Source organism: Anoplopoma fimbria, chromosome 12 (assembly GCF_027596085.1).
Source record: "Anoplopoma fimbria isolate UVic2021 breed Golden Eagle Sablefish chromosome 12, Afim_UVic_2022, whole genome shotgun sequence".
NCBI lineage: Eukaryota > Metazoa > Chordata > Actinopteri > Perciformes > Anoplopomatidae > Anoplopoma > Anoplopoma fimbria.
Window position 1 is genome coordinate 5,782,563 of NC_072460.1, and position 26,251 is coordinate 5,808,813.

The 26,251-nt window shown below is 41.6% G+C and overlaps 1 protein-coding gene across 1 annotated transcript in view; it reads left to right on the top strand.

The window, feature by feature from the left end:
• The window catches only part of LOC129100178 (kelch domain-containing protein 8B-like), a 122,070-nt gene extending 98,826 nt beyond the window's left edge, over positions 1–23,244 (top strand). Inside the window, exons 4-5 of the mRNA XM_054609740.1 lie at positions 12,528–12,629; positions 23,048–23,244. Coding sequence (XP_054465715.1) covers positions 12,528–12,629; positions 23,048–23,244 — 299 coding nt within the window. The remainder of the gene's footprint in view (positions 1–12,527; positions 12,630–23,047) is intronic.
• Positions 23,245–26,251: the final 3,007 nt, after the last annotated feature.

A 26,251-nucleotide genomic window follows, 5' to 3' on the forward strand; every position in this document is an offset into this window, starting at 1 on the left:
ACCAGGCCATCAGACGCCCAGCTGTGACCTTTTTTTTTTTAAAAAGATGGATGGAGGCAGTCTTCCCAAGAAAAATCTGTAATTGTCAAATCAGTCATTTCAGAAATTGCCCCATAATGACATGTTGAGTTCATAGGATAAAGTCCTCAAGCGGCCTTAGAAATGATGACTCTTGGGCATTGGGAGCAAATAAGGAAATAGTGGGACATTGTAGTTCACAAACGAAGGTCCTGTTGGATGGATTGGTCAGTAAAATGTTGGACCCAAACAATGGTCTTTCTATTCAAAGTCCTTGTTTCTGCAGTACACTAACCAAACCTTATACACATCTGTGTCAGATCAGAAAATTAAAAAAATAAATTGTTCTTGAAAGTTTGTTATAAATGAAGAAACTAATCGACTTGAGCCTGGATGCTGCAAACTCTTGCATCTGCTAGCCAGATGCCACCAGGAGTATGTGAGACTAGATGTTTTGTAATGTGGTAGAAGCTGTGTTTCTCTCTGACTCATACACGCTACAGTATGTCTCATATCTGACTTGAGCTCACACACATGCTGAGAGGATATTGGACATGGACTCTGGTCTCAACTGCCCCCTGTGGGCTTCTGGCCGCACATTAATTGAGCTGCCTTCAGCTTTATCCACATTTGTTGGTGGAAAATAGAGTGGCAGATAGAAGAGTGAACCTTTTTATGTGACCGACCTACAAAAAAACAGAATCGGTCAGATGAGCGAGCGTATTTAAGTTGGAAAGAGTGGAATGGAGACAAAAAGAGGTAGAGAGACAGAATAATATTGTTTCCGTTTGTGCCTTTCAGCCCACGGTGGCCTTCAAGCAGCAGCTGTCATCTCCGCTCTTGTTATTCTGCCGGTGCTAAAGCTGATAGACTATCACAGGATAAATAGGTTTGTTAAGCCTCCCACTGATTACTTCTCTTTAAAGCACTATTCACAGAATAATTACAACGTGCAAATCAGTGATACTCTGCCTTGCCGGGGGTTGAGAGGAGACCGTAGAGATGCTGAATGATGACTAAAAAACCTGTCAGAGATATCTGTGTACCTGTCTTTTGTTGGCGTTTTGCCTTTATTTGATAGTGACAGCAGAGATACAGAAAGAGAAGTGTATGACATGCAACAACCAGCCCCGGCTGGACTCAGCCGCTGCCAGACCTTCCAAAAATCAAAACCTGTTGTAGTTTTCCCCTCTCTGAATCATCTCTCTCATGTTTACAGCCTCCACTCTGTGTCATCTCTCTGCTACTCTACGAGCAGATTTCAAGATTTGATGTTCGGATATTGAATGTTACATTCTTTACTACACTTTTTTTTTTTTCCCCTGCTGTTTTGGAAGCTGCGCGCTCTCACTAAGCTCTTTCCTTTCAGTATGTTTTGCTTCACTCTTTTGATCCCTTTTACCAGGCAGCGCCGTGCAGAAAGGTGATAGTCAAGAGGTGGCAGTGAAAGAGAGCGGATCCACAGCTTGTGACCCTTGATGGAGCTCCCTTGACTGTTTTTTGTAGTCTCGATCTCATTGTGAAAACATTCTTTGAAAAATAGTCATTTTTTGTATGCAAGCTAAAACAATGACCTTATGGATCCTGACAACCGACAACCTGTCGAGTTCCTTAACCCTGCAGATATCAGCTAGGTTGACCTCCACACCACTATGCCTATAAATGATATGCCTCACTTCCGCTGCATGGTTTGGCACTCGATTCTACTCGACTTAATTTTGGTGCCAAGTGCTTTTCTTCAATTTAATTTTCCATAGCAGATAAGTACCCTGTCAGTGTAGGTGGAAACCTGAGCCGATCGTCATAGCAACAACACACGAAACTGCCGTGACATCATCTTAAACCAAACCCAGCTCTTGCTGGATCCTTTTATTGGCAACCAAACAGAGGAATGGCTGCACCCCGTCAATTAACAGCGGCACAGTTTAGAGGGCTTAAAATAAAAAGTGAATGTGATTTTTAAAAATTGTTTGTGCAGGATGTCCTGCTGCTCTCTCTGACCAATCAGTGGTCTACATTGCTCTCACTCCACCTTTTGATACCGACTAAGCTCGCTTGGAACCACGACCGAGTTGCTACCAAAACAAGTTCCATGCTAAAGAGAACAGCTGTTTAGTCAGATCTGATTTGCTCTGCTGTATTTTATTTGGAGTTAAAAATATTAGTTATGTGTTGATGTTATTCCACATATGAACATATTTGCATTCATTTCAATTCAACTATTAATAAATGTACAGCTTATTATTGCCAAGAACCAGGGGCTTTACATTTTTAATTCTCTGAATCCTTGCCACATTCTGGCCTTTCCAACTCAAACGATTCTAGATCCGCCATCGGTTGAGTCACACGCATTGAGACGTGATGAACTTGCAGTTGCTCTGTTACGTACCGTCCTCTCACTACCTGCTGCAATGAAGTCTTTTTAGAGTCCAAGATTGAGCAATCTCTAGCACCCACAAGGTTTCTGGATGAGTGCTCTTCATCTTCACGTAGGCGTGGTTGATGAGTGCATCCACTTGCGCTCTGCTTTCAGTGGGCGAATGTTCACATGCCGTCCAGCAGCTGGCTGACTGATCGATTGTTTTCTACATGTTTGCATACTGGAAGGTCATTCAGAGTATGCTTTATTTTTGTCTCCACACACCAACCACCTGAGCAAAAGGGGAATTTCTAAGAATCAGAGCGGAACATTGATATATCTGTCAGTAGTTCAGAGATGTCAGGGTATGGCCGTAAAAGTCCAACTCATTAGAGCCCACACTTACGTTCATGCCCACGCACTGAGCATGAATATTTATAGGATTGCTGAGAGGCAGAGGAAACTCATTAATGTCCGTAGTAGAGACTTGCAGTTTGCATTTTCTGCCCCTCCACCACTTTGCCCCTTAAAGCCCCGCTGGATCAGACTGAGCCGCAATAATCGGTTTTGTCCAGGATCATCTCCAAAATGAGTTGGGTAATAACTCCCCTCATTCATCAGATCCTCATTCAGCTCAGGCAGCTGTCGTCCCTCTGTTGGTGGAGCTGTCCGATGTACTGAACTCGTGCATACTTCATGTTATGAATGAACAAAAACTCTTATCTCTCGCAGGACGTTTGCTGTATGGTGCATTGTTTTTCCCGATTGCTTTGCACATCCCCTCAATCCTCATAAGACGTGGATTAGTGCATTGATCTTGTAATCAATAGTTGAGCGCTATTAATCAAACCCTGCATTGCAGAAAGTGCTGCAAGCTGTAGTAGATTCACTAGTGTGTGTGTGGTGGTGGTGGTGTTTTTTTGGGGGGGGCTCTGTGAGTGGATGTGATTATCTGTCCTTCCAGGATGCAAATCCAGTTGGGGAATAAATACTCACTATCAGAGATCCAGATAAAGAGATGCAGAGAGGGACTGAGCCCTCCAAAGGCTTTGTGTTGCTCCAGCAGAAAACCTGGTTAGGTGGAGAAAGGACAGGCGGACAAAAATAGTTTGGAAGGAGAAAGAGAGAAAAATGTGGACAAATGTATTTCTTAACAGTTTTTAGTACCTATGGGGAGTCATATTTACCATATTGACCATCCCAGTAAAGCATGCTAGCATGCTAACATTTGCTAATTACCACTAAACCCAGCTGAGGCTGATGGAGATGTCATTATTTGTGCAGGTATTTGGTCATTAAGTAAAGTTTTAGGATGTAAAATTGGAGAAATTAAAATTTTCAACCGATGATGTATTAAATAGAAACTCAAGTCATGGAATGTCATCGGCGGTTTTTCCTGCGTAGAATATTACAAGGCATCCGCCTCGTCAAATTCCATCCCCGCTTCCAGTCCTCAACAAAACTCGAGTGTCTTCATGGAAAACAGTATTGTTTAACGGGTGTTGCCCTTTTTAATTCTATTCTAAAAGTTGTTGATAAATTACAGTCTGGACCAAAGTGGTGGACCGACGGACCGATAAACCCAGAGGTTCTTTTTTATTTTTTAAATCAGCCTAGGAACCCTCACAAGATACAGAATACATCATGTATGTCTCAAAAAAATATTTGACTTAACACATTTTTTACAATCATAAAGTCTTACTTATGTGAATGTATGTAAAACAATTTAAATGTATTAGAAAAATATAAGTCATGTGTTATAAGATTTGTTAGATTAGAACTTATCAGTTAACTATTATTATAGATTCAAAAAATATATATATTTCATTGAACTGAATGCATATATATGTCAAATATATCTATATAACGTGTATATATATTTTTTTTTTGACATAGAGATGGCTCAATATGGTACAACCAACTATTGAACACTCATCATGTGCAGTATCAAACAGTGGAGGAACTGAATGGTGAAGAAAAACCTGCATTCCTCTGCATCTGCATTCCTCTGATACAGATGCATTAGTTTTGCCAATTGATATGCAGCCCTGCTCCGCTTGCAGCAATCTGACTGGAATTTGAAACACTGCATTACTTCTTCTTTTCCTGCACGACAGCCTGTATCAGTTCATTATCAGCAGCAGCTTGTATGCCGCAGCATTCAGTGTGGTTTCAGCTGGCTTGTTGCTGTCTGAATGACTGCCAGAACCTCAGAAGCAGCTCACGCCTTTCTACATCACACCGATGAAATCTCATCCCACCTGCCTGTACAGGTCGCTGTGGATTCACCAGCAGCCTTCTCAGACAACAGATGCAGATGTGCTCGACCACATGTAGTCAGCTGGGTCTACCATACACATTGTAGACCTTGATGTATCTCAGTTGAGTGTGTTGCACAACATGCTTATTTTTCAGCACCTTGGAGATATTAAGGTAATTTCTCTTCATTCTGCCAACACATTTCAGCGATGATTCAGATGCTGTGATGTGTTGCGTGAAGTGTTGAGTGTGTCTGGGTGGTTGTGGAATACCTAAACGGTTATATATTGCATTCCAGGTTAGATAATGTGAAATTGTATCCTCTTAAAGTGGATCATTTTTCAAATCAGCTTGGTTGGAATTTTTCACAAATGGAATTTACGAGATGTAAGATGGATATGTGTTCTGTAATAGGGGCAAGCTTCACCAGATAGCTTTTCATTATAAAGGTTATCTTCATGGCAGCTTTTATTTCCAAATGATAGATGTTCTATTTTTAGCTATGCACAGTGGTGTGGTGGCTAACACTGTTACCCCACAGTTAAAGTGGGCCTGGGTTCGATTCCGGAGCTGGACTGCCCTTCTGTGTGGATTTTGCACGTTCCCCTTGTGTCAGCGTGGGTCTTCCCACATTCGATAAGCATGCAGCCTAGATTAATTGACTACTCTAAATTGACCGTATGTGTGATTGGTTGTCTGTCTCTACGTGTCGGCCCTGAGATAGTCTGGCGACCTGTCCAGGTTGAACCCTGCCTTCGCCCAATGTCAGGTGGGACAGGCTCCAGCCCCCCCCTGTGACCCTGAACAGGATAAGTGGCTACAGATAATGGATGGATAAGAAGGGTGTTCTTTCAAGTCTCTAGTTGTTTGAACTGGTTCGTTTAAGATAAGAAACTGTATTGAGTGTATCTCAATTTTGCTGATTAACCGTGTAGCTACCTGTTTGGACAACAAAAGTACTTGGTCTTGAAAAGATTGTGGTTTAGGTTAAAATAACTTTGTTGTTATGTAAATTAAGCATTTGTTATGTACCTAGCGTAACAAAAGTAAGGTGAAATAAGTCAAGGTTGACTTTTTGTTTCACATGGACGACAAGTAACGCTCTCCTGGGCGAAAGTCCTGTGTTTGTTTGACCCATCCACCCACCCAGACCTTCATGCATCATGTTGCTCTTTATTCTCCGTCACCTGAACTCCTCAGAGGCAGCCCTGCGCGCCTTGCTCTCACTTATATGTTGGTTATATATGAATGAAAGGGCTTTATTTGCTTAGGTATAAGTACAAACAGTGAATGGAAGTGGTGAAGGTAACTAGGTGCAGTGGGTACAAATTCAAGGTGCTTTTCTAAAGCCCTTCAAATTCATGCTACTTCATACTTCTACTCCACAGTGTGTTTTAGATCAAACTACCCAACAGCATATAAACTACTTATTAGAACTATGTCAACAACTTACAACAGCAAAATCCCACTTGCACATTCTTTTGTTCAAGTAATACAAACATGAAATGAAACAATATACAATAGTCGATATGATATAAGACTCTCAGGGAATACTTTTTGAATTGAGTGTTTTTAAATGTAATATTTTAAGTACATTTTGCTCATAATTTTCACATTATTTTACCTTCCGAACATTTTGGATGCCTCCTGTAATGGATTATTGGAGTATTGTTGCTTTTTCTTAAAGGATCTGAATACTTCCGCGACCGCTTTTTCCGAGTAAGAGACTGCAGTAAAAAATGCAATGCAATGAAATGACACATTTGCACGGCATAATACTTTTATTTGTTGCAATAAGTAACAGTAGTTTTTAGTTGCTGCACTTTGGCTTTAATGTGATGACATTTGGAATTGGGGGTAGTTGGGGTGTAACTGTATTCTTTCAGTGAGTGGATGTTGCCTGTGCATGTGCAAGTGTGCTCACAGAGAGTGAAAGATTTTTTTCTATGCATGGGTGACATTGTGCATATAAAAGTGTCCACATCTGCCTACATACTTTTAGAATCTACTCATTTGTGTCTTGGTGTGCATGTGCATCTGTTTGAATGCTTTTGTTTCAACGTGTGTGTGTGTGTGTGTGTGTGTGTGTGTGTGTGTGTGTGTGTGTGTGTGTGTGTGTGTGTGTGTGTGTGTGTGTGTGTGTGTGTGTGTGTGTGTGTGTGTGTGTGTGTGTGTTCAATCTCTTGAATGTGTGTTTGTCTTATTGAGCTCGGCGATAGGCATAGAGTGAAGTGCTGGTGTATGGGAGGGCGAAACAGGAGAGGGAAGGGGATTGATTCTGAGCTTTAAATAACACTCTCCTCTCCTCCAGCTGAGTCCACCAGACACAGATCTGCCCTACACCACTCAACTCACGGCGTGTGTGTGTGTGTGTGTGTGTGTGTGTGTGTGTGTGTGTGTGTGTGTGTGTGTGTGTGTGTGTGTGTGTGTGTGTGTGTGTGTGTGTGTGTGTGTGTGTGTGTGTGTGTGTGTGTGTGTGTGCGCTAATCTGTCTGTGTGTGCAGCCAATTGGATTGGATCATTCCTTTTAGTTGCCCAGGGCAAAAGAAAGAACCATTTGTGCTGATGAATGGCAGCATTCCTTCCTCAAAGCGGCTCAGTTGTCCTCTTAATAGGTTGATGCCGTAGTGAGAAAATGTTGCACAGGATGTTTCCTTTTTGTATGAGAGGTGGGTTCGCTCTGTCTCTTGGTAGCTTTCTGCTTGACAAGCTCCGGGAGAGGCTGTGTGTCAGAATACACATGTGAAAAGCACACAACATTTCTCTCTTACTTTCTCATTTGATAGAGTTGATGTGGCCGAGGCAGTTTTTCTGGATATTAAAAGGACATGTAAAAGCACTATGGCTGTATCATAGCTTTTTCCACATTTATAAACTCTTCAAATGTAACCATTCTGATAAAACTCTACAACAGTTCAGTCTGCTCTTTGTAACTTAGAGCGTTGTCATCATGAGGTGTCCTCTTTTGTAGACAGTGAGGGCTGAGGTTTGTAGAAAGTGACAACCGACTATTTCTTCAAGCTAAAGTGCTTGTTGCTGTTCTAAATGGCCACACTGGAAGGCAGGGTGAAAAGCTGATTTTCACAGAAAGACACGAGACGCAATAATCATTTAAATATTTGGATGACAGTGTACACTTTAAGTCTCTCCTTGAAGACGTTTGTAGTATTGTAATCTTTTGTACACATGGGAAGTGACAGAAGAATTTACTCAAAGAAAGAAGGCCTAAGGGCAAAGTTCAAAGATTTAGGTCGAGGTATGCTGGCACTCTAAACAGGAATGCCTCAGGGTTCTGTCTTTGGCCCACCTTTCTACAGTTTATAAATAAGTGAACTACAGGATTATTTTATGGAGCAGCACTGTTTAATGGACGATGTATTTCACCGGTTTAAAAAGTAAAATGTCTTGGTCTTACTAACTAGGGTTGGGTATCATTAGGATTTTATCCATATTACTACTGTTATCGGCACTCCTTATCGGTTCTTTATCGATTCTCATTAAAAGGTTATTTTTAATAACTAAATAATTTATTTTAAAATACATATATTATTTTTCAAAAGAAATTATTTTGTTTACATATCCATGCTTGTTGAACCATTCTATTGCGAAAATATTGGCTTTTTACTTTTGTATGTACTATTGCACAGTAGCATCTTCAAATGGTTCATTTCCTCCATGCTCACTGACTTGCTTCCAATGTGTGTGTTTGTGTCTATGTGTGTGTGTAGTTGGAGGAGCTCAGCCCCGACAGAGAGAGCAGAGGACATGTGATAGTATATTAGCCTATACACCAAAACGTTAAAAAGTACCAATAAAAGAACCGATAATGTATCAATAGCTTATCAATACCCACATCTTAAATTATTTTATTTTGGTTGTGTATTTTCATGGACTTGGAATCTACCGTAGGCTGTATATGCTATAGTATGTGGCAACTGTGCACGCTATATATGCTTGTTCATGTGAAAATAAACATTAACTAATAAACACACACACATTATCAGTCAATCAGAGAAGTGCAGAGGCTGCACTGAGCACAGACAACAACACTGTCATGGCCATTTCTGCAAATTTATCTAAAACCAGCGCCGGTGAGAAGAAGCCTGCATTCCTGTTTGAAAACTCAACTCCTCACTCCTCCCGTATATCTGCACCACATTTGCATGTTATCTGGCCCTTCCATTTTCCACGGCTGAATAGCTGATCTGTTGCAGCCGGCATATCTGTGAGTGAGCTGCTGGTGGCTCTGCCTTCCCCTCCTCTCACTCAGAGATTACCATTTAGCTGCTTTCCCTACAGCCAGCACTACAGCAGCTCTGATACCCATTTGTGTTATCTCACAGATACGCCTCTCCTCTCCTCTGTCCTCTCCTCTGTCCTCTCCTCTTTCTTTTCCTCGGCCCTCTCTTTTCCTCTCCTCTATCCTCTCCTTTCCTTTTCCTCTGTCCTCTCTTCTTCTCTCCTCTGTCCAGCCTCTCTCTTCTCCTCTCCTCTGTCCTCTCTTCTTCTCTCCTCTGTCCAGCCTCTCTCTTCTCCTCTCCTCTGTCCTCTCTACTCCTCTACCGTCTCCTCTGTCCTCTTTACTCCTCTCGTCTCCTCTGTCCTCTTTACTCCTCTCGTCTCCTTTCCTTTCCTCTCCTCTCAACTCCTCTCCTCGTCACCTCTCCTTATCTCTCCACTCATCTGTCATCCCCTCTCCTCTTGTCTCCTCTCCTCTCCTCTCCTCTCCTTTCCTCTCCTGTCTTTCCCTCTCTTCTCCTCTGTCCTCTTGTGTCCTCTCCTCTCCCCTCTCTGTCATTGTGTGCAGGAAACAAATTTACTAACTGTCTCTAATTTCTGAAAATCTTTGATAATGTGTCGATCCCGTCATTTTTATTAGTGCATATTCTATGTATCCCGCTAGGCTTCTCCGTCATTATTGCTGACTAACAGAAAGAATCATTTTTACACCAAAGTGTCTTTTTCTTTGAATTCTCTCGGGCAATTTTTAACAGTGGTTCAGATATTGTTGTAACGGAACAGTATCTGCAATATGTATGCATGCAAGTTCAGAAAACAGCACCCGCCTTTTAAAACTACATTTTTGTAAAAGTATTGGTAATTGGTGCTTTTTCTGTGGCCAGTGTCGCGCTCAGTGGTTGGTGCAAAGAGGAAATTGTCAGTCCGTTTGGTTTCCCAGTGCTGGGAGACTTGGCTTCAGCAGAAGTGCACTTACAAACACACATCTCTCTGTTGGGTGAGATAACTGCTCTCTGGTGACCATTTAGTGCCCTGCACCTGTGAGACAATGTGAAACTAAGCTCCTGACGCCACCAAATTACAATTCACTAGTTCACCGATCCATCTTTCCACTGATCAATACCTCCATCATGCTGCTTATGGTGGCAGGGAGAAAAGAGTAGAAATCCCTCTAACCCCCAGCAATGTCCTCCACTATTTTCTTTAGAGTGCCTCTGGGATTTTGTGCTCTTCTTTCAGTGAAGAAAAATACTCTCCTGTTCCGATGGAGCTGATGCCATTGCATCATCTACGCTAAGCTCTTTAGGAGCCACCATTGTTTTAACAGCCATCCCCTCTCTGTGTCGTTTGGCGCACACCTAAGCCACGGCCATAGCTGCCACTAGCTAGCCTGAAGTAGAAGCCTGACAGGATTTTCGTGTGATATGTGACCCGGGATTCTCGCATGATCTCCTGACATCGCGAGAATCAAGCTGCCGTGCAAGGTAGGACCCCCTGACCTCTCCTCTAGAGCCATCATGAGGTCAAAATGTACTTTGGGTTAAGTCTTAATGCCTGCAAAAACATCCCCATCAACCCCAGCCGTGCCTGGTGTTAGTGCTGATCAAAAGGAGCAGTGCATCGATTTAGCATTGCAATTCTATCTTATTGTCTGATTGACAAAAAAGATGCAGCAGAACCAGAGATGAGGTCTTTATAATACATGACACAATATTAATGCTAATGTTAGCATGCTACACGCTAAGGTTAGATGGGTAGCACTTTATCATTCAGCTCAGTGGACAGGAACAGCCCGACAGCACGCCTGGAGACATCATTTCTGGTTTGTCTAGATCTGATAAAAACAAAGACTCATTTCAGGAAAGCTGTTCAATCCTACAACACTCAGTCCTGTTGGGCCTGATTTCCACATGTGATGAGGGGGGGGGCGGAAAGGCCCCCGTCATCTTTCAAAATCCATACTTATTAACCACGAATGATTAACTACAATCTGAGACTTTTAAGCTGCAGCATTGCAGGGAAGAAAAACTACTGCTTATGGGTACTAAATATCTGATCATTTGTAGCATTCTGCATTCATTTGCATTACGTCTACGCAGCACATTTTTTTATTACTTGTTCTGTGGTGTATTTTGTTGCATTTTCCTATATTTTGCAGCTCATGTCCCTTGCTGATGATCACTGCAGCACAGACGCGGAGGAGTGCGAAAGGGTGATGTGTCACTGCGTATCACTGTCCCAAATGTAATCTGCTGTTGGGTAGTGGGGTTCAAGCCAAAAACAAAAGGAGGAGGGAGTGTGGAGAGTGAGGGAGGTCCTGAGGCAGACCTTGTTGTGCTGTCAAATACAGATGAACTCCATTTATTTCTCTATTTCATGTCTGGATGTGACATGATGTGTTTTTATGTACACTTTTTAAGTTTGCCAATGAAACCAAGGACACATTTCTGCCTTTTGTGAAATAGACAACGTATTTTATGTTCCATTTATTTTTCTCTCTGTGCTTAGCAGTGACCTTCTCTGTTATTCGCATCCTGTTGATTTGTCATTATTTTAGGTTGTGTCCAAAAACAAAGACTAATACAGGCAAAGCAGGGATTGTGAACTCTTTATATTCTGGGAGCTGTAGAGACGAGGTTAAGAGTAGGAAGTGAAAAGTCAGCAGGCAGTCAATGGCAGTATAGAACAGGTAATTAAAGGTGTTTTAAGAAAGCTTAAGTCCACACAACCACGAGAGCCCCGTGAGCATTCAGCCATAACCGGGCACCCAAAATATGAGGCAGTTTGCTGGATCAGAGTGCTTGGGTGTACTTTTGGTCTCAGGCTGCTTTTTCACAGTTTGGGTTTCTGCTTTTAACGGTTTGGGTCTTTGGCTCGAACAAAGGGCCATCTTGATGCTACAACACACAGTGATAACTTTGGTCAATATGTCTTTTTTGAGTATTTTTTATTATCATTTTAATCTGTCTCTCATGAATATATATTTTTTTGGAATCACTGTTTGGTATTGTTCTTGTTGGATTCAGCTTATTTTGTAAAAAACAAAAACACATTTGTCAGCCAAATGTTAAACTTGACAATGAATGAATGAATACATTTAACAAGAAAAAAAAGAAACTCTGACCTCGGCCACATCAAACACATTACATTACATTACAGTCATTTAGCAGACGCTTTTATCCAAAGCGACTTACACACCGATGGCAAATCCTTCAGGAGCAACTTGAGGTTAAGTGTCTTGCCCAAGGACACATCGACTTCCGAAGCCGGGTATCGAACCACCGATCCTCTGACTGGAGAACTACCCTGCTCTCCACTACGCCACAGTCGCCACAAACACCTCTTGAGATGAACTGGAGCACCGACTCTAAGCCGGCCCTGATCACCCAACATCAGTGCTGGACCTCATTAATGCTCATGTGGGTGAAAAGCCTGAAACCAGAAGGGTTCAGGCTTTACAGCAGCAGATGAATGCCCATTTGGTTTTGGAATTCAATGTTTAATAATGTTATAAAGCTACTGTTTGGTAATCAGCTGTTTTTGTGCTCCTCTTTAAAATGCTTTGGTAATGGGGGACTTCTGTTTTCTGTTGTGGTTGACTGCTCTGGTCCGAGTTGACTGACAGTATCTCGTGTCCTCTCACCTCTGGCAGGTATCTGGATCAAACCCAGCCGAACGTCCAGGATGAGGGAGAAGAGGGCCGACTTTGTGGCAGGATGCCTGGGAGGAAGGGTGATTGCAGCCGGTGGTCTAGGTCAGCACCTCCCTTCCTATACCTCGTTCCTGTGTTATTTTCTGTCCATTAGATACAGCGCTGTGCTTTGACCCAAAAAGAAAAAGAGAGGGAATCGAAACAGAACAACAGACCGGGTCATCCTGTGATTGATTTCCAATGTTGCAGCACCCTTTTGTCTGTTAATGGACAAAACCTTACAATGGGCTGTGTGATGTATTAGAGTAATCTGATCAGTGTTCAGGTTAAGTGTTTCACCTCAGCAGGAGCAAAACAATGTGATACTTTCTGACTCTAGCATGTGATTTGAAGGAAAACCTTCTAGAATGACACTGATTGTTAAACTTTTTTCATGTTATTCTCCACTACTCTGGAGGTAAGTAAAAAAAAAAAAGTAAAAATCAATGTTGCAAAGGCCTAGAAATCCTGATATTTAATCTCTAGTATTGACAAGCTCCAAAAAGGCTGGATTGTGCATTTCCCATTCCTTAACTCAATGACTTCTTTAATTGGGAGCCTCTTGACAGGCCACTACAACCTTTAGGGCACCGGTCACGTGACTTTTGGAAAAATGTCAGTATGCTAGTTTTCCATAGCAATTCATCCTCGCTAGCTTATCACTGGAAGAGGGTAAACAGTGAAGAAGCAACAGTACTGTCCTCAACAACAAAGAGGAAACATTGTCAACCTGCTGCGTTTTCTTTCTTAAAGTTTAGTTGTCTTTTTTTAATATCAAAACTTCCGGTGCCCTTGCTCAGACCACACACATCCTCGACCTCGTTTTTTTTTTGTGGCGGCATCTTGCACAGTTGTGTCGCTAACACCGGATAAAATCTGTGCACAGACAGACATGTAAACACCTGCCAAAGTCCTCAAAACCATCTCTGTGGTAGTTCCACCTACAGTAGGTGTCTCCGAGACCACATTCTGACACAATGACACACACAGACTCACAAGGGGGAAACAACAACAGCGTTGCTGTACAGGACAGATTTCAAGATCCCCCTCAAAATGTTCACAACTCTGTTATCTGTTCATTTTCTTTAGATTTTGAGGATAGCTTAAGACTTCTAGCAGCTCAGTTCAGAACTACTAGAATAATATCAGTTGATGAAGCTGACACACTTCAATGCCATTTTAATGATAAGACAACGATAAGTAATTTTACATTTTTAATTTCCTTGAAAATGATGTCTATTGAACTGCTTTTTTCTAATAAGTACTAACAGTAAAAACCCGACAGCCATTGTGGTCTGTGAGAAATCATTTAACAGTTTGCATAGTCGATGACAGGCTGTCAACTTGTAAACTAGCAGATTAGCTAACTAACGGTAGTGCTACCATTAGGTACCACTAAGTTACTCTAAATATTTTGCTCCTTAGTGTTTTTTGTTGATTTAAGAAATGACCCCAAAACAGTTGGATTCATCTGATAATAAAAAGCCTCACCACTTACAAACAGGGAAGTTATTAGTGCCGACTTCACTGCCCACAGCAAATCAAACACTGCAACTGTGATTCATCACACACACACACGCACACGCACACACACACACACACACACACACACACACACACACACACACACACACACACACACACACACACAGACACTAGGACAACCAAATTCATTTTCCATTAACTTTATATTTTCTGCTCGACCGAGCTACAAGTAAATATAGCGTGAAGAGAGACTGAGCATTGCTACAAATGAATCAAAGGTCAGCTTTTGTCCTCGATGACATGCTTGTTAAGCAGATATTGATTTCCGTTTCCGTGCACTTGCATGCATCAGCAAAATTACACACTTTACAGATATATATATATACACACACACAACAAACATGTGTAGTAGTCTGGAAGATTCAAAAGCCTTGTATTCCTGCAAGAGTGTCTCTCTGCACATACCCACACTAACAGTGGCCATGCTAGATGTACAACAGAATGAATAGGAATCGTTTTACCATCAGAGTCGATACGTGCTGTTTTTTTGTTTTTATATATATATATATATATATATAATATATAATATATAAATCAATTCAATTTTAAGCTAGTGTAGAATAATATGAGACCATTTCAGAGATTTAAAGCAGTTTAGGCATTATTTAAGGTGCAATCTGTTGCATTTCAAGTGTTATAGAGATGTTTTAAAAAAGCCACACCTTTACATAGTGATTTATTCATTTAAACCTTATTCGTTGGATAGTTTCTTTACACACTCCCATGTAGGCGTAATACACTTTTTTCTCTGTCTACAGCTGTGTGTGTGTGTGTGTGTGTGTGTGTGTGTGTGTGTGTGTGTGTGTGTGTGTGTGTGTGTGTGTGTGTGTGTGTGTGTGTGTGTGTGTGTGTGTGCGCGCCCATGTGTTTGCTAAATTGAAAATGACAGTGAGAGTGAAAGGAAAAGAGGGAGATATGTTGTATTTTGTCTCCATGCGAGTGTCAGCTGTGAGTCCGGCTCACCATCTAATCCATGGGGATATTTTGGGTTTGTGAGTCATAGCTGGTTTATAACACATTCCCAACCCTCTGCCTTTTGACTTGGGGGCATATGAATAATTAAATGTATACAGTACAGGGTAGGATGAAGGGTTAGAGTAGTCCCTGCATCGTTTTCCATATGTACGCATTATGCTGTGTATAAATTAACTAACACCCAACAGCATTTTTAAGAGCAGTAGTGGGGTTTGTAAAGTATTGTCTAGAGGTGGCCACTAGAGATGTTATATATCTTTAGGCAGCAATATTCTCCTAATAAATGGCTAAAACATAAATGAATAGGCTACCTGCATGGTCAGTCTCCTATTTTGCAGAACCTTCAAGTATGCTAACAATAACAACAGTAGTATACATACATTATGGAATATGCTGATAGAATAAGACAATTAGCCTGGACGTTTTTTGGATATCGAATCAAAAACAGGTTCTGACCATATTTAAAGACGTTAAGGTCTTTGTTCTGTCAAACAAACTGCAAGGTGTTGGGTGACTCCTGTCATGGCAAACCAACATATACAACCCTTTCACAGGCTTGTTCTAATCTGAGGATACTAGCATGAAGTGACTGGATAAGTAAAATGGGTTATTGTGTGATGTCATATTTTGAACAAAGCAACTGTGTGTGTCACCATCTTCAGGTTCCTCAGATTTGTTCTAAATGATACAAGTCGTTGTGCTTTCGTTACCTTAAAATGAGCCGTTTATATCCAGATGCGGAGCAGGCGTCTTCCCGTAGCCGGCCGCCATGTTTCTACAGTAGCCCAGAACAACAAACCAACCTGCTTCAGCTTCACGACTGTGTTTGGAAAAGACAAGGGGGAACAACATTGTTTTAGTTTCCAAGGCCAAAATACAAAACGGGGGAAACCTGTGTTGGTCTTTAAGAGCTGCAGCATGTCTTTCTGCACAAACTGCAGCTTCCACCGTACATTCCACTTGAACTCCTCACCGCTAAGCTTTTTCGCTTCTGCCCGGCAGCCAACTCTTTCACTCACGCACATTCGCTGCAGCTCTCTCCCTCTCTTGCTTCACCACTCACTTCCCACTACACACACACACTGACCTTGGCTATTCTCCAAATGACCTACGCTGCTCTTACAATAACTGGCTCTTGATAAGGCCATTCAGGTTTCCAGGTTTTGATGTTGGCCACCATACTCCTCCTACACGCTTGGCACACAGGATGAATTTAAACTGGTTTCAATCTGCAACCTCAGCACTAGATGAGGGCCAAATCCTAAAGACTGCACCTTTAAGGATAAAATGGCATCCACCATACAGGCACAACCAAACATGCTGGCCTGACCAGCTTAATGTTCATGATAGCCGTTGCCCTTTAAATAAGTGTGTTCTAATTGTTAGCGCTTATATAAGGTACTTCTTTTGTATGAAAGTTTTTTTTGGTAGCGAAATACTGCACATGACATTACAAATTCAGAAGGTAACATAGGGAATGCAAGCCGATGCCATAACCTATAAGTATGGCTTTCAGAAGTGCTTTTTTCCCCCTCATAGCTCTTCTGTGCTCAAGTATGTTGGTCGAAAAAACATTGAAACCATTCAAAAAATGTCACCCACATGAAGAAGCTACTCAGTGATTGTCAATTTGTGTCCATGTGCACTTCTCCGTGATGTGTTTACAAGAGTGACACTTGAACACCTCCACCTACACACCCTGTATCAGTCCATCTCTTCTTCATGGCCACTGTATTTGTGCTCCACCGTGTCTGTAGTTCATGATGAGCGCCCGGCAACTTGATATCTGCGTGTTAATTGCAATTAGATGCAACTCGTCAGAAGAAAGAAAGATTTTAGGTGCAATTATGTGCACAGCCATATCATTTCATTATCCGATTTGCCAGAAACGTACACACACACACACACACACACACACACACACACACACACACACACACACACACACACACACACACACACACACAGAGACAGGCATATGCAAATGCAGCACTAAAATATACTTTATGTTTCCTTCCTGCCTCTCAATGTTTTGAATGTGTATTTACATCATCATCTTTGACACCTCTTTCAGCCTATTACATTGGATTATATTATTAAAGGTGCCTAAACTTCAAGCCAGAAATAACACAATGACAGAGACATATAATGATTCATAATGTGGCTTAAACAAAAAAATAAATAAATAAAATGAGCCAGCAACTAACTTCTGTGTCATTTTGCGATTCTGCGTCAATGCAAAGTGCCATGGCAACGTTCACAGATAACATTATGGTATGACAGGCTAATGAAACACAAAACACAATTTATAAATTTTAGTTTGGAATTAACTACATTGTAGTTATTCAAAGGACCCGGCCGACGTAGACCACGAAGGCTGGGTCCTCCGAAGGCTGCAGCCGCTGGATTGGGACACAGCTAATGATACTGAATGATACTTTCAAAAGCCTATTTTATAATAATAGAAACAATAATATAGCCCTTTAAAAACAGTTTACAAAGTGTGTTGACTGACAAAGCACGGCAAAAGCAAGGCAATATTACAACAGAAAGCTCAACAGTGAGACCCAACAAAAGCAAGACAAACTAAGGCAAACATTTCAACCATGATAGAACAGTAGAATAGATGAAACAATAATAATTCAATTCAATTCAGTTTATGTGGTAAAGCACAGAGGGCTTTACAATCTGTACACATGCGACATCCTCTGTCCTTCCCTCACATCGGCACAGGAAAAACTCCCCCAAAAAAAACCCTTTAACAGGGAGAAAAAAGGAAGAAACCTCTGGGAGAACGACAGAGGAGGGATCCTTCTCCCAGGATGGACAGAATGCAATAGATGTCATGTGTACAGAATGAACAGCATAACAGAGATACAACACATTCAGTGTATATGACATAAATGATTCATATAATAACAGGAAGCAAAGCTAGTATGCGTAATGGTACAGTGAATAATAATAGTAATGTGACTAATAATGATAGTGGTAGTAGTAGTGGGTGTCAGCAGGGCCACAGCAGGTGGCACGATGACAGTCCAGATATAACCCCCGATTCCTGGGAACCTGCGAGGCGGGAAAGTACAAGGACTCCGGGGAAGAAGCAAAGTCAGTAATTTGCATAAATAGGAGATTAATACATAAAGATGGAGGGAGAGAAGAGGAGGGAGGAGCTCAGCGTATCCTAGGTAGTCCCCCGGCTGTCTAGGCATATAGCAGCATATCTAGGGGCTGGACCAAGGCGAACCTGAGCCAGCCCTAACTATAAGCGCTATCAAAAAGGAAGGTCTTAAGCCTGCTCTTAAAAGTGGTGAGTGTGTCTGCCCCCCGGACTGACAGAAGAGGAGCCTGATAACTGAAGGCTCTGGCTCCCATCCTACTTTTATATACTCAGCTTTACGCAGCTTTCTAGTTGGGTAATATGGAACTATAAGTTCCTTAAGATAAGACGGTGCCTGGCCAGTTAGAGCTTTGTAGGTGAGTAGAAGAATTTTAAATTCTATTCTTGATTAAACAGGGAGCCAGTGCAGAGAAGCTAATACTGGAGTAATATGATCTCTTTTCTTAGTTTTTGTTAGAACACGTGCTGCAGCATTCTGGATCAACTGTAGAGATTTAAGAGACCTATTAGAGCAGCCTGATAATAACGAATTGCAGTAATCTACTCTAGAGTTTCAAGTTTTCAAGACCTAATGCATGTTTCAGGTCTCATATGAAAGGTAAGAAGCTGAGGAATATGAATCCATTCCAGAGTGAATGGAAGAAAAAAATTAGCTGTTTTTCCTTGCGTAGTATAATATCTAAAGGCAAGATCATATCATTATAACAAAGATGTATAGATAATGAAGCAACTGAATGTCTTCTCCTACTTTAACTGTTACTATACATTTGATGAGATTACACTAAAATACAACATTTAAGATAGAATTTTAAAAGATATTCTCAGGTGGTCTCTTATGTTTTGGCAATGTTTACTGATTTCATGTTGACTATTTACTGGGACTTTTATTTCATAACACTATTTGCATTCCATATAGCATTGTTGCAAATAACACAAATCCACCAAAAACATTAAGCAATAAACACAATGCATACTGATCAATATTCACATATTACCGAAGAGCTCCATGCTATAAGGAGAATAAATAGAGAATGCAAAGGCCCATCCGTCTGGAACAGATATGATTAGAACCCTCTGGCTCAGGGAAGTACAATAATAACACATTTGTTGCTGTCTGTCTCCATCTGGGGGCTGTATCTATAAGTACTGAGAGCAAGGCTCACTTGGAGCAGAGTTGCAGTCAGAGTCAATATGGCGGCCTGTCTGTCTCTCCAAGACAAAATCTGTGACTCTCTGGATGTTTATCATTGCTGCAGACATTTAAGTAGCCAACTCTACTGTTTTTGTCAAAGATCACATAGTCCTTGGTGAAATACTTATGTCAGTGTGATGGTAAAATGTGAGGTTTGACTGCTTTGTTTCGGCCGCTGTGTGTTTGTGGATGTAAGGTTTGTTCAGATGCATTAGAAAGTTTTCAGCAATACAGAGCATGTCATTGTAGCCACGCGAAAAAACGATACCGGATCCTTTGAACACAACCTACTCATATTTTTACAAAGTGGCTAAATCTTTACGACTTTATTGTTTAAATGCTTGGTGATAAGACACAGTTTGGACAACACACAACTGGTTTACAGATTCTGAAAGTTGAAGACTATCTTTTCAAATCAGTATAACATGCATATCTTCTATATATAGACAACTTCCATCACATTTTTGTCTTATTGTGTCTCTAACCAGTGTTTATAGCTACCCCTTCCATGCCGTGATGAGTCATGGTGACCATGTTGAGCTGCCATTGGACCAGTGAAAACATATCTTTCTTTTACTACACAAACATTAGTCACAAAGAACAGGAGGAAGCAAGTAAAGAGGTCAAGGATGAGTGCTGAGAATTACCTGCTAAAATATGATAATTGCTGTAAAGAGGGGCAGGTATTGATGCTGTGTACATTTGAAACATTACCACAAACTCCTCTGCAGGTTTGCTGTGGCTTCCTTTTGACCTTAAGTGCTTGTGTCACAGTCTGAAAACAGAAGCAACGGGAAGTCACAGAGAGGTGAACAGAAAAGACAGAAAATAAACACTTGTGAGCTTCTGAAAGGGTAACGCTGAAGAATAGAGAAACGGTAGAGGACGAAATAGATATTAGAGCTGAAAATGCCCAAAAATACAAATACAGATTTTTTGTATTTTTAAGCAGCTGCAACAGGACTTGCCCAGCCTTGCAACCATACATATCTATATGTTTACATGTGTTGAAAACATAATGGAAAATCTGTCTTTCTCAGTGATAATTGCTTATGCGTGGGCTATCTTAGTATTCTAGCTTTCAATTATCTTAAAGTCTGTTCCCAGCTTTACAGGTTGACTGATACAAGCAGGCCTCTAATAGATCTTGGACTCTTGAGACTCCAATGTAACATGTGATAGTATGTGAGTTTCCTTCAAGATGAGAATTCAATCAAGAATACATCTTGAATCTCTCCATACAAAAGAGCAGTAAAGATTATTCTGATTCGTGAACTACAGTAATGTATCAATAAATATCACTCCTTTAACACACAATCAACAGATGGTGAGATCCAACACTGTTGAAGCTAAATGTTAGCTTGACTCTAAGGGAGAGTAAGAGAGGCGGACATTGTGAAAGAGTAGTTGGGCTGAATGGAGCATGAGGAGCACAGATAAGTCTGAGTTAAGTCAAAGTAAAAGAAAATAGTTTCTAAGAAAGGACTTGAAATAGGTAAGAAGAGAAGAAATAAGAAAGATGAGCAATTGAATAAAGAAAAGACAGGAAAGAATGAGCTTAACAGAGAAAGGCAAGAAAAGCCAAAAGGGATTACTGCAAAAAAATGATGGAAGTAAAGAGGAGAGGAGGAATGGAGGTCAGGAGGAGAGAGAGGCAGCAGAACGGAGGACAAGAGGAGCGGCTGGATGAGCGGCAGGCGAATTGACATGACGTCTGTGGGCCGTGAATCAAAGCAACGACAGGAAGCCTTTGAGCTCCAAGAGTGGCTGTTTCTGTGTGTGTGTGTGTGTGTGTGTGTGTGCGTGTGCGTGTGCGTGTGTGTGTGCGTGTCACAGATTTGGGTACGCATGTGTGTCTTCATTTAAAAAAAAAAAAAAAGGATAAATGAGCCGAGGCTCATTCCTTGCTTTGAAAAGGCCGACACGGCACTGCCACTTTGTTCTTCCAACAAAACGATGATAATAGCCTTCCTCGGACACACACGCAAACACCACTCACCCTGCAGTCCATATCATTCGGGGACTCGCTGTGATGTGGGTCTCCATGGCGACGGCAACAACTTAGCGTCGGCTGATTTATAATGACAGTGAGCGTTGCACCTGAGGTGAGAGGGAGGGGGAGGGAAAGAGAGCCAGAGCGACAGCAGACCTCAGAGAGGAGAGGAACCAAGTGAGACTCAACATGGGTAGATAATATTACTGCCACACTCTTAAATAAGCTTTCAAAACTGTTACTGCTATTTTAATTCTAAATGACGTGGAAGAACAGTAATTAAACTGTTTTAGAGTAATCTTTTCTTAATAACCCGGAGGTTTACAAGAAAAATACAGCATTTTTCTTGAACAGACATTATTGCTTTGGTAAATATCTGAGTTAGCAGACAGGTATAGTTGATAATAAGTCGCAGACAACAATTCCAAATAAGGAATCTCAAATGTCCTGACTATGGAACATATAGAAGATAATTAATGCCACAAAGCTGAAAAGTCTACCTCGATCACAGTATACCCGTTTCAAATTGGTAGTTATCAAACTGTGTCCATAAATGAGTGTGTGTGTGTGTGTGTGTGTGTGTGTGTGTGTGTGTGTGTGTGTGTGTGTGTGTGTGTGTGTGCGTGTGCGTGTGTGTATGAGCACAGACTGAAGAAGTCTGGCTGCACTATCATGGACCTACAGTATGTTAATTGTTAATTATCATAGGACATTATTATGAAAACAAATACTGTTAAAGCCCTAATTTAAATATGAAATGGATACATTTATGCATTCATGGATTTTTTTATGTTTCCACGCCGGCGACAGTCGTGGCTGGAGGAATTATGTGGTAATAATTCTGGCTGCCAGTCCATTCCAACGAGATACCTCAGGAACGCCAGGAGGGGACTGCTTTAAATGCGGCACAAACCTCCACCTGGACTCAAAGATGAACTGATTAAAAATTTTAAGGTCAAAGGTCACTCTGATCTCACAAAAAACGCTTTTGGCCGTAACTCAATAATTCATATCCTAATTGTGACAGTGTCACATAAATGTCTAGTTAGATAAAATGATGAGGTGATGACATGTTGGACAGACATGGATGTAAACTGCAACATGACTGGTTAGCAGAGGCATAACACCGGGAGGCAGTGATTGTAGTTCATGTTACAACTGCAACTGCATCATTCGTGCTTGTTGCGGGTGGGTGGTGACATGTCGTTAATGAGACATGAATACACACTCATAATGTTGAAGTGACACATTTAATGTTGTATGTGTGACCACTGTGGAAGCAAAAAAATGGCCATGAAGATTTGAATCTTATGATCAACCGGAACGTAATTACTATTGAATGTTTTAACACCATTGAATTCATCGCTCTGACTTGTTTAACTGAATCCATATGAATGAATGAGCTGTTGTCTGACTTCCCACTCTTTCAAATGTCAGCAGTAATCAGGAATATTGAAAAATGCATTCAAATAAATACGCTCAATTTGGATCTAAAATCTGTTTGTTTAAATTGGCTTTGTCTAGTTCAAACAGTAAATTCAAGCCATGAATATTTGTATGTTTGCAACTGTTTTCCAAACTGAATGAAATACCCGGCTGATGGTGCATGTAAAACATAATTGCTGTCATTAACATGTTCCTCTTTCATTTCACAGGTAATGAACCGACGCCGCTGGGCACGGTGGAGAGCTACAACCCGGTGAAGCGGCGCTGGGAGTACGTGGCGCCCATGCCCACCGCCCGCTGCTCCTCTGCACTCCTGCAAACAGCCAACATGCTCTTTGTCATCGGCGGAGTCGCCCAGGGACCCAGTAGTGCTGTGGAAGCCCTCTGCTTACCGGAAACGGTGTGACACACGCAAACGCAAACACAAAAACACACAAGCAGGAGCTCAAACCGGCATCGATATTTTATTCATGTGCAGTAAGTCAGACGAAATGGATCCGCGGATTGCACTTCAACTTTTCTATCTTTATGTCCATCTGATGGATTCCTCGTGCACGCTGGGATTTAAGAAAACCTTTTGACGCTCAACAAGCATTTTCAGCTGCAGAGACAGTTTGTGACAGAGCTGGACGAATACAAGATGAAGGACGTTCACGCCGCCTGCTGTGACTGGCAATGACAGAAAACTGAAAGCTTTTCTACGCTGGGGAAATCAGAGGAAGAGGAATATGAGCAAAAAAAAAAAACCAACAGACACACACATGTCTGGAGAAGCAACACGCCTTTGAACTGTTGAGCATTTTCCAGAATAAAAGCAGGGTACTTTTCTGGATATTAAAGGAAGATAGGGCCATATCTGTATCTCTTTTTTGCCGTAGCGTCGCTCTGCATCAGTGAGCTCGGACACTTTTCTATGACCTTTAGAAACAACAGCTTTTTAGAGTTTAGAGTTTTAGACAGTAACGTTCTAGGTATGTGAATGTCTGTTTCGGTTCTTCTCCTTTTTTTGTCGTATATGTGTGAAAGTAAGCACTGCTAGCAAGCGCTGACGCCGTGTCAACAACAGTGTCCCTTAACGTGTTCACACCGCTTGCATCTTAAGCAACTGCTTGTCAGAAGATCGACCATTTTCTACTAAGAGTGAAGCGTTGGCTTACGTTGACCACAGTCACTGTGTTTCCTTTGTTCCTCGTTGCAGAAAAGCTGACTGTGGTCGAACTTACCGGCCCCTCGCTCTGGCATCCATCTGTCCACCTCTGCGAGCACCACAGCCATCAATCCCAATGGATCACCAATGCTCAAACGGCCAGTCACACTGTAGCACAAGGATGTAGTTGCTCGAGGAGCGAATGCAGAGTCACTCATAGCTGCTGCACTGAAGCATCCACACACATAAATGATAATCCGAACAGCCTCCTGACATGTTCTATTCCCCCTGAGTTTTGAGTGATAGCATTACATTCTATTATTTACCTCGACTTGATGTATTGAAGCCAGATATTAGAGGATTTTAAGGTGCTGATACCTGGGCAACAATTTGAGCAATATTGTTACTCTGGGTTTTAGCAAGGAGGATTTAAAAAAGGTTTTCCATATGTATAGATTTGAGTTGATGATTTTGCTTGAAATGACACGTCCAGCTCTCACACTAAGCTAACATGTAACACAGCAGTCTGTCCACTGAAGGCATGCGACTCAGCTCACGTAAGCTCCCTGTCTAACTTCTGTTCATTTCGTAAACAAGTTGACCTCCAAATTATCAAAGACACTTTAACTAGGATAAGTATTTATATTTAATTATAATCCCTTACACTTACACGCAATTGTAACTGGTACTGTAATTTAACCCTAACGCATCATTAGGAAACTACTGCCCGACACTGTAAGCCATGTTTCTTAAAAACTGAACTTACAGACAACTGTTTGTGAAGAATTAAGCTGGGAGTAGTTTGAGAAGTTCCCATGGATGTTTTGACCTGTTTTTAACACAACTCTGGGTCGCTATTGGAATCCATTGTAACTGCTGTGGACCCAAGGCCGCCAACAATCATCGTGAACCATGATTGCTGCACCACACCAGTCTCATGGGGTCCAAGACGGATGGACGTGGTTCCCTTGGCCTCAGGTTGAACTAAAGCCATGGTTAGGGTGGAGAAAGATCTATTGAATGTGAAAAGGAATAGGTAATGGTAAGGGTAGGTTCTAGATGAAACCTTTGAATGTTTAAGGGATCTCGGTAGAACCCCCTGAGTGGGTTCTTGTTTGTACCCTTAGAAGGCAGTGAGGTTGTATGGGACCATTACCCGATAAAACATTTCCTGTAGAATTTCTCAGGGGTTCTAGGTGGAGCCTTTCACATATGGATATACATATAACCCTTTATGTTGGGTTATAAAAGGTTCTACCAGGAACCAAGAAAAGGTTCTGCGAGGGACAAGCCGAAGAACCCTACATTGTTCTAGTTTATTTCCAAGAGTGTTCAGGAGGTGAGCAGCTGACACTCAAAAGACTTTTTGTGGAGGGTTAGTTTGTTCTGGCTGAGGTCAGGCTGAGCGTACATGAGTTGGTGATTGAAGATGACAGAGGGAGCGGCAGTGCAGAATGTTTGTGACAGATCCAGTGACTTATGGACAGCAGGCGAGGCAGGGCAGAAAACAAAGGAATCACCTCGTGCATTTTCTTACTGTGTGGCAAGCAGCCTCTGTCGTTCTTTCTTATATTGCCATTCTGGTAGCAGTTTTGCAATCAGCTCCTCCCATCAGATTATATAGAATAAACTGTAACTCTAGAGTCCACCTGGTCCCAGATGGCGGTACGATGAGTCCCTGTTCATTTGAAATGTTCTATTGACATACTTCAGTGTAAAACTTCAAATGAAATCTATTTAGTGTATGAAAGGCATTTTTCAATTGTAACTAAAGTAGTCAAAGCACTTAGTTGTGCTTTGACTGAAGAGATACACGCCTGCAGCCTCATAGCACGGTGCATCGTTTAGAGACGGCATTCATCTGCAACATTCACGCTATTTTTAAGAACTGGTTTGAAAATGATGGAATTGATTTTATTATGTCTCTCAATACAGGAGTCATATGCATCATGGATACAGAGAGGAGAGAGAGAAAAAGACTGGAGATAAGTCAGAGACACACAGGAAGAGGGAGCTATCTCTGACCCCCAGTACACGCCTTGTATCTTACACACACACACACACACACACACACACACACACACACACACACACACACACACACACACACAGATATTCGTATCTTTTTACCTGTCATGCCCCGTTTGGTACACGTGTCTGGTCTGCACCATCTGGTCAGCCCTCGTTAACAGAGTCAGACTTCTGTCGGTGTGAGGGAGCACTGAAGCTGCTGGGGCTCAGATGAGATGCCAGGTGGGAGCTGGCT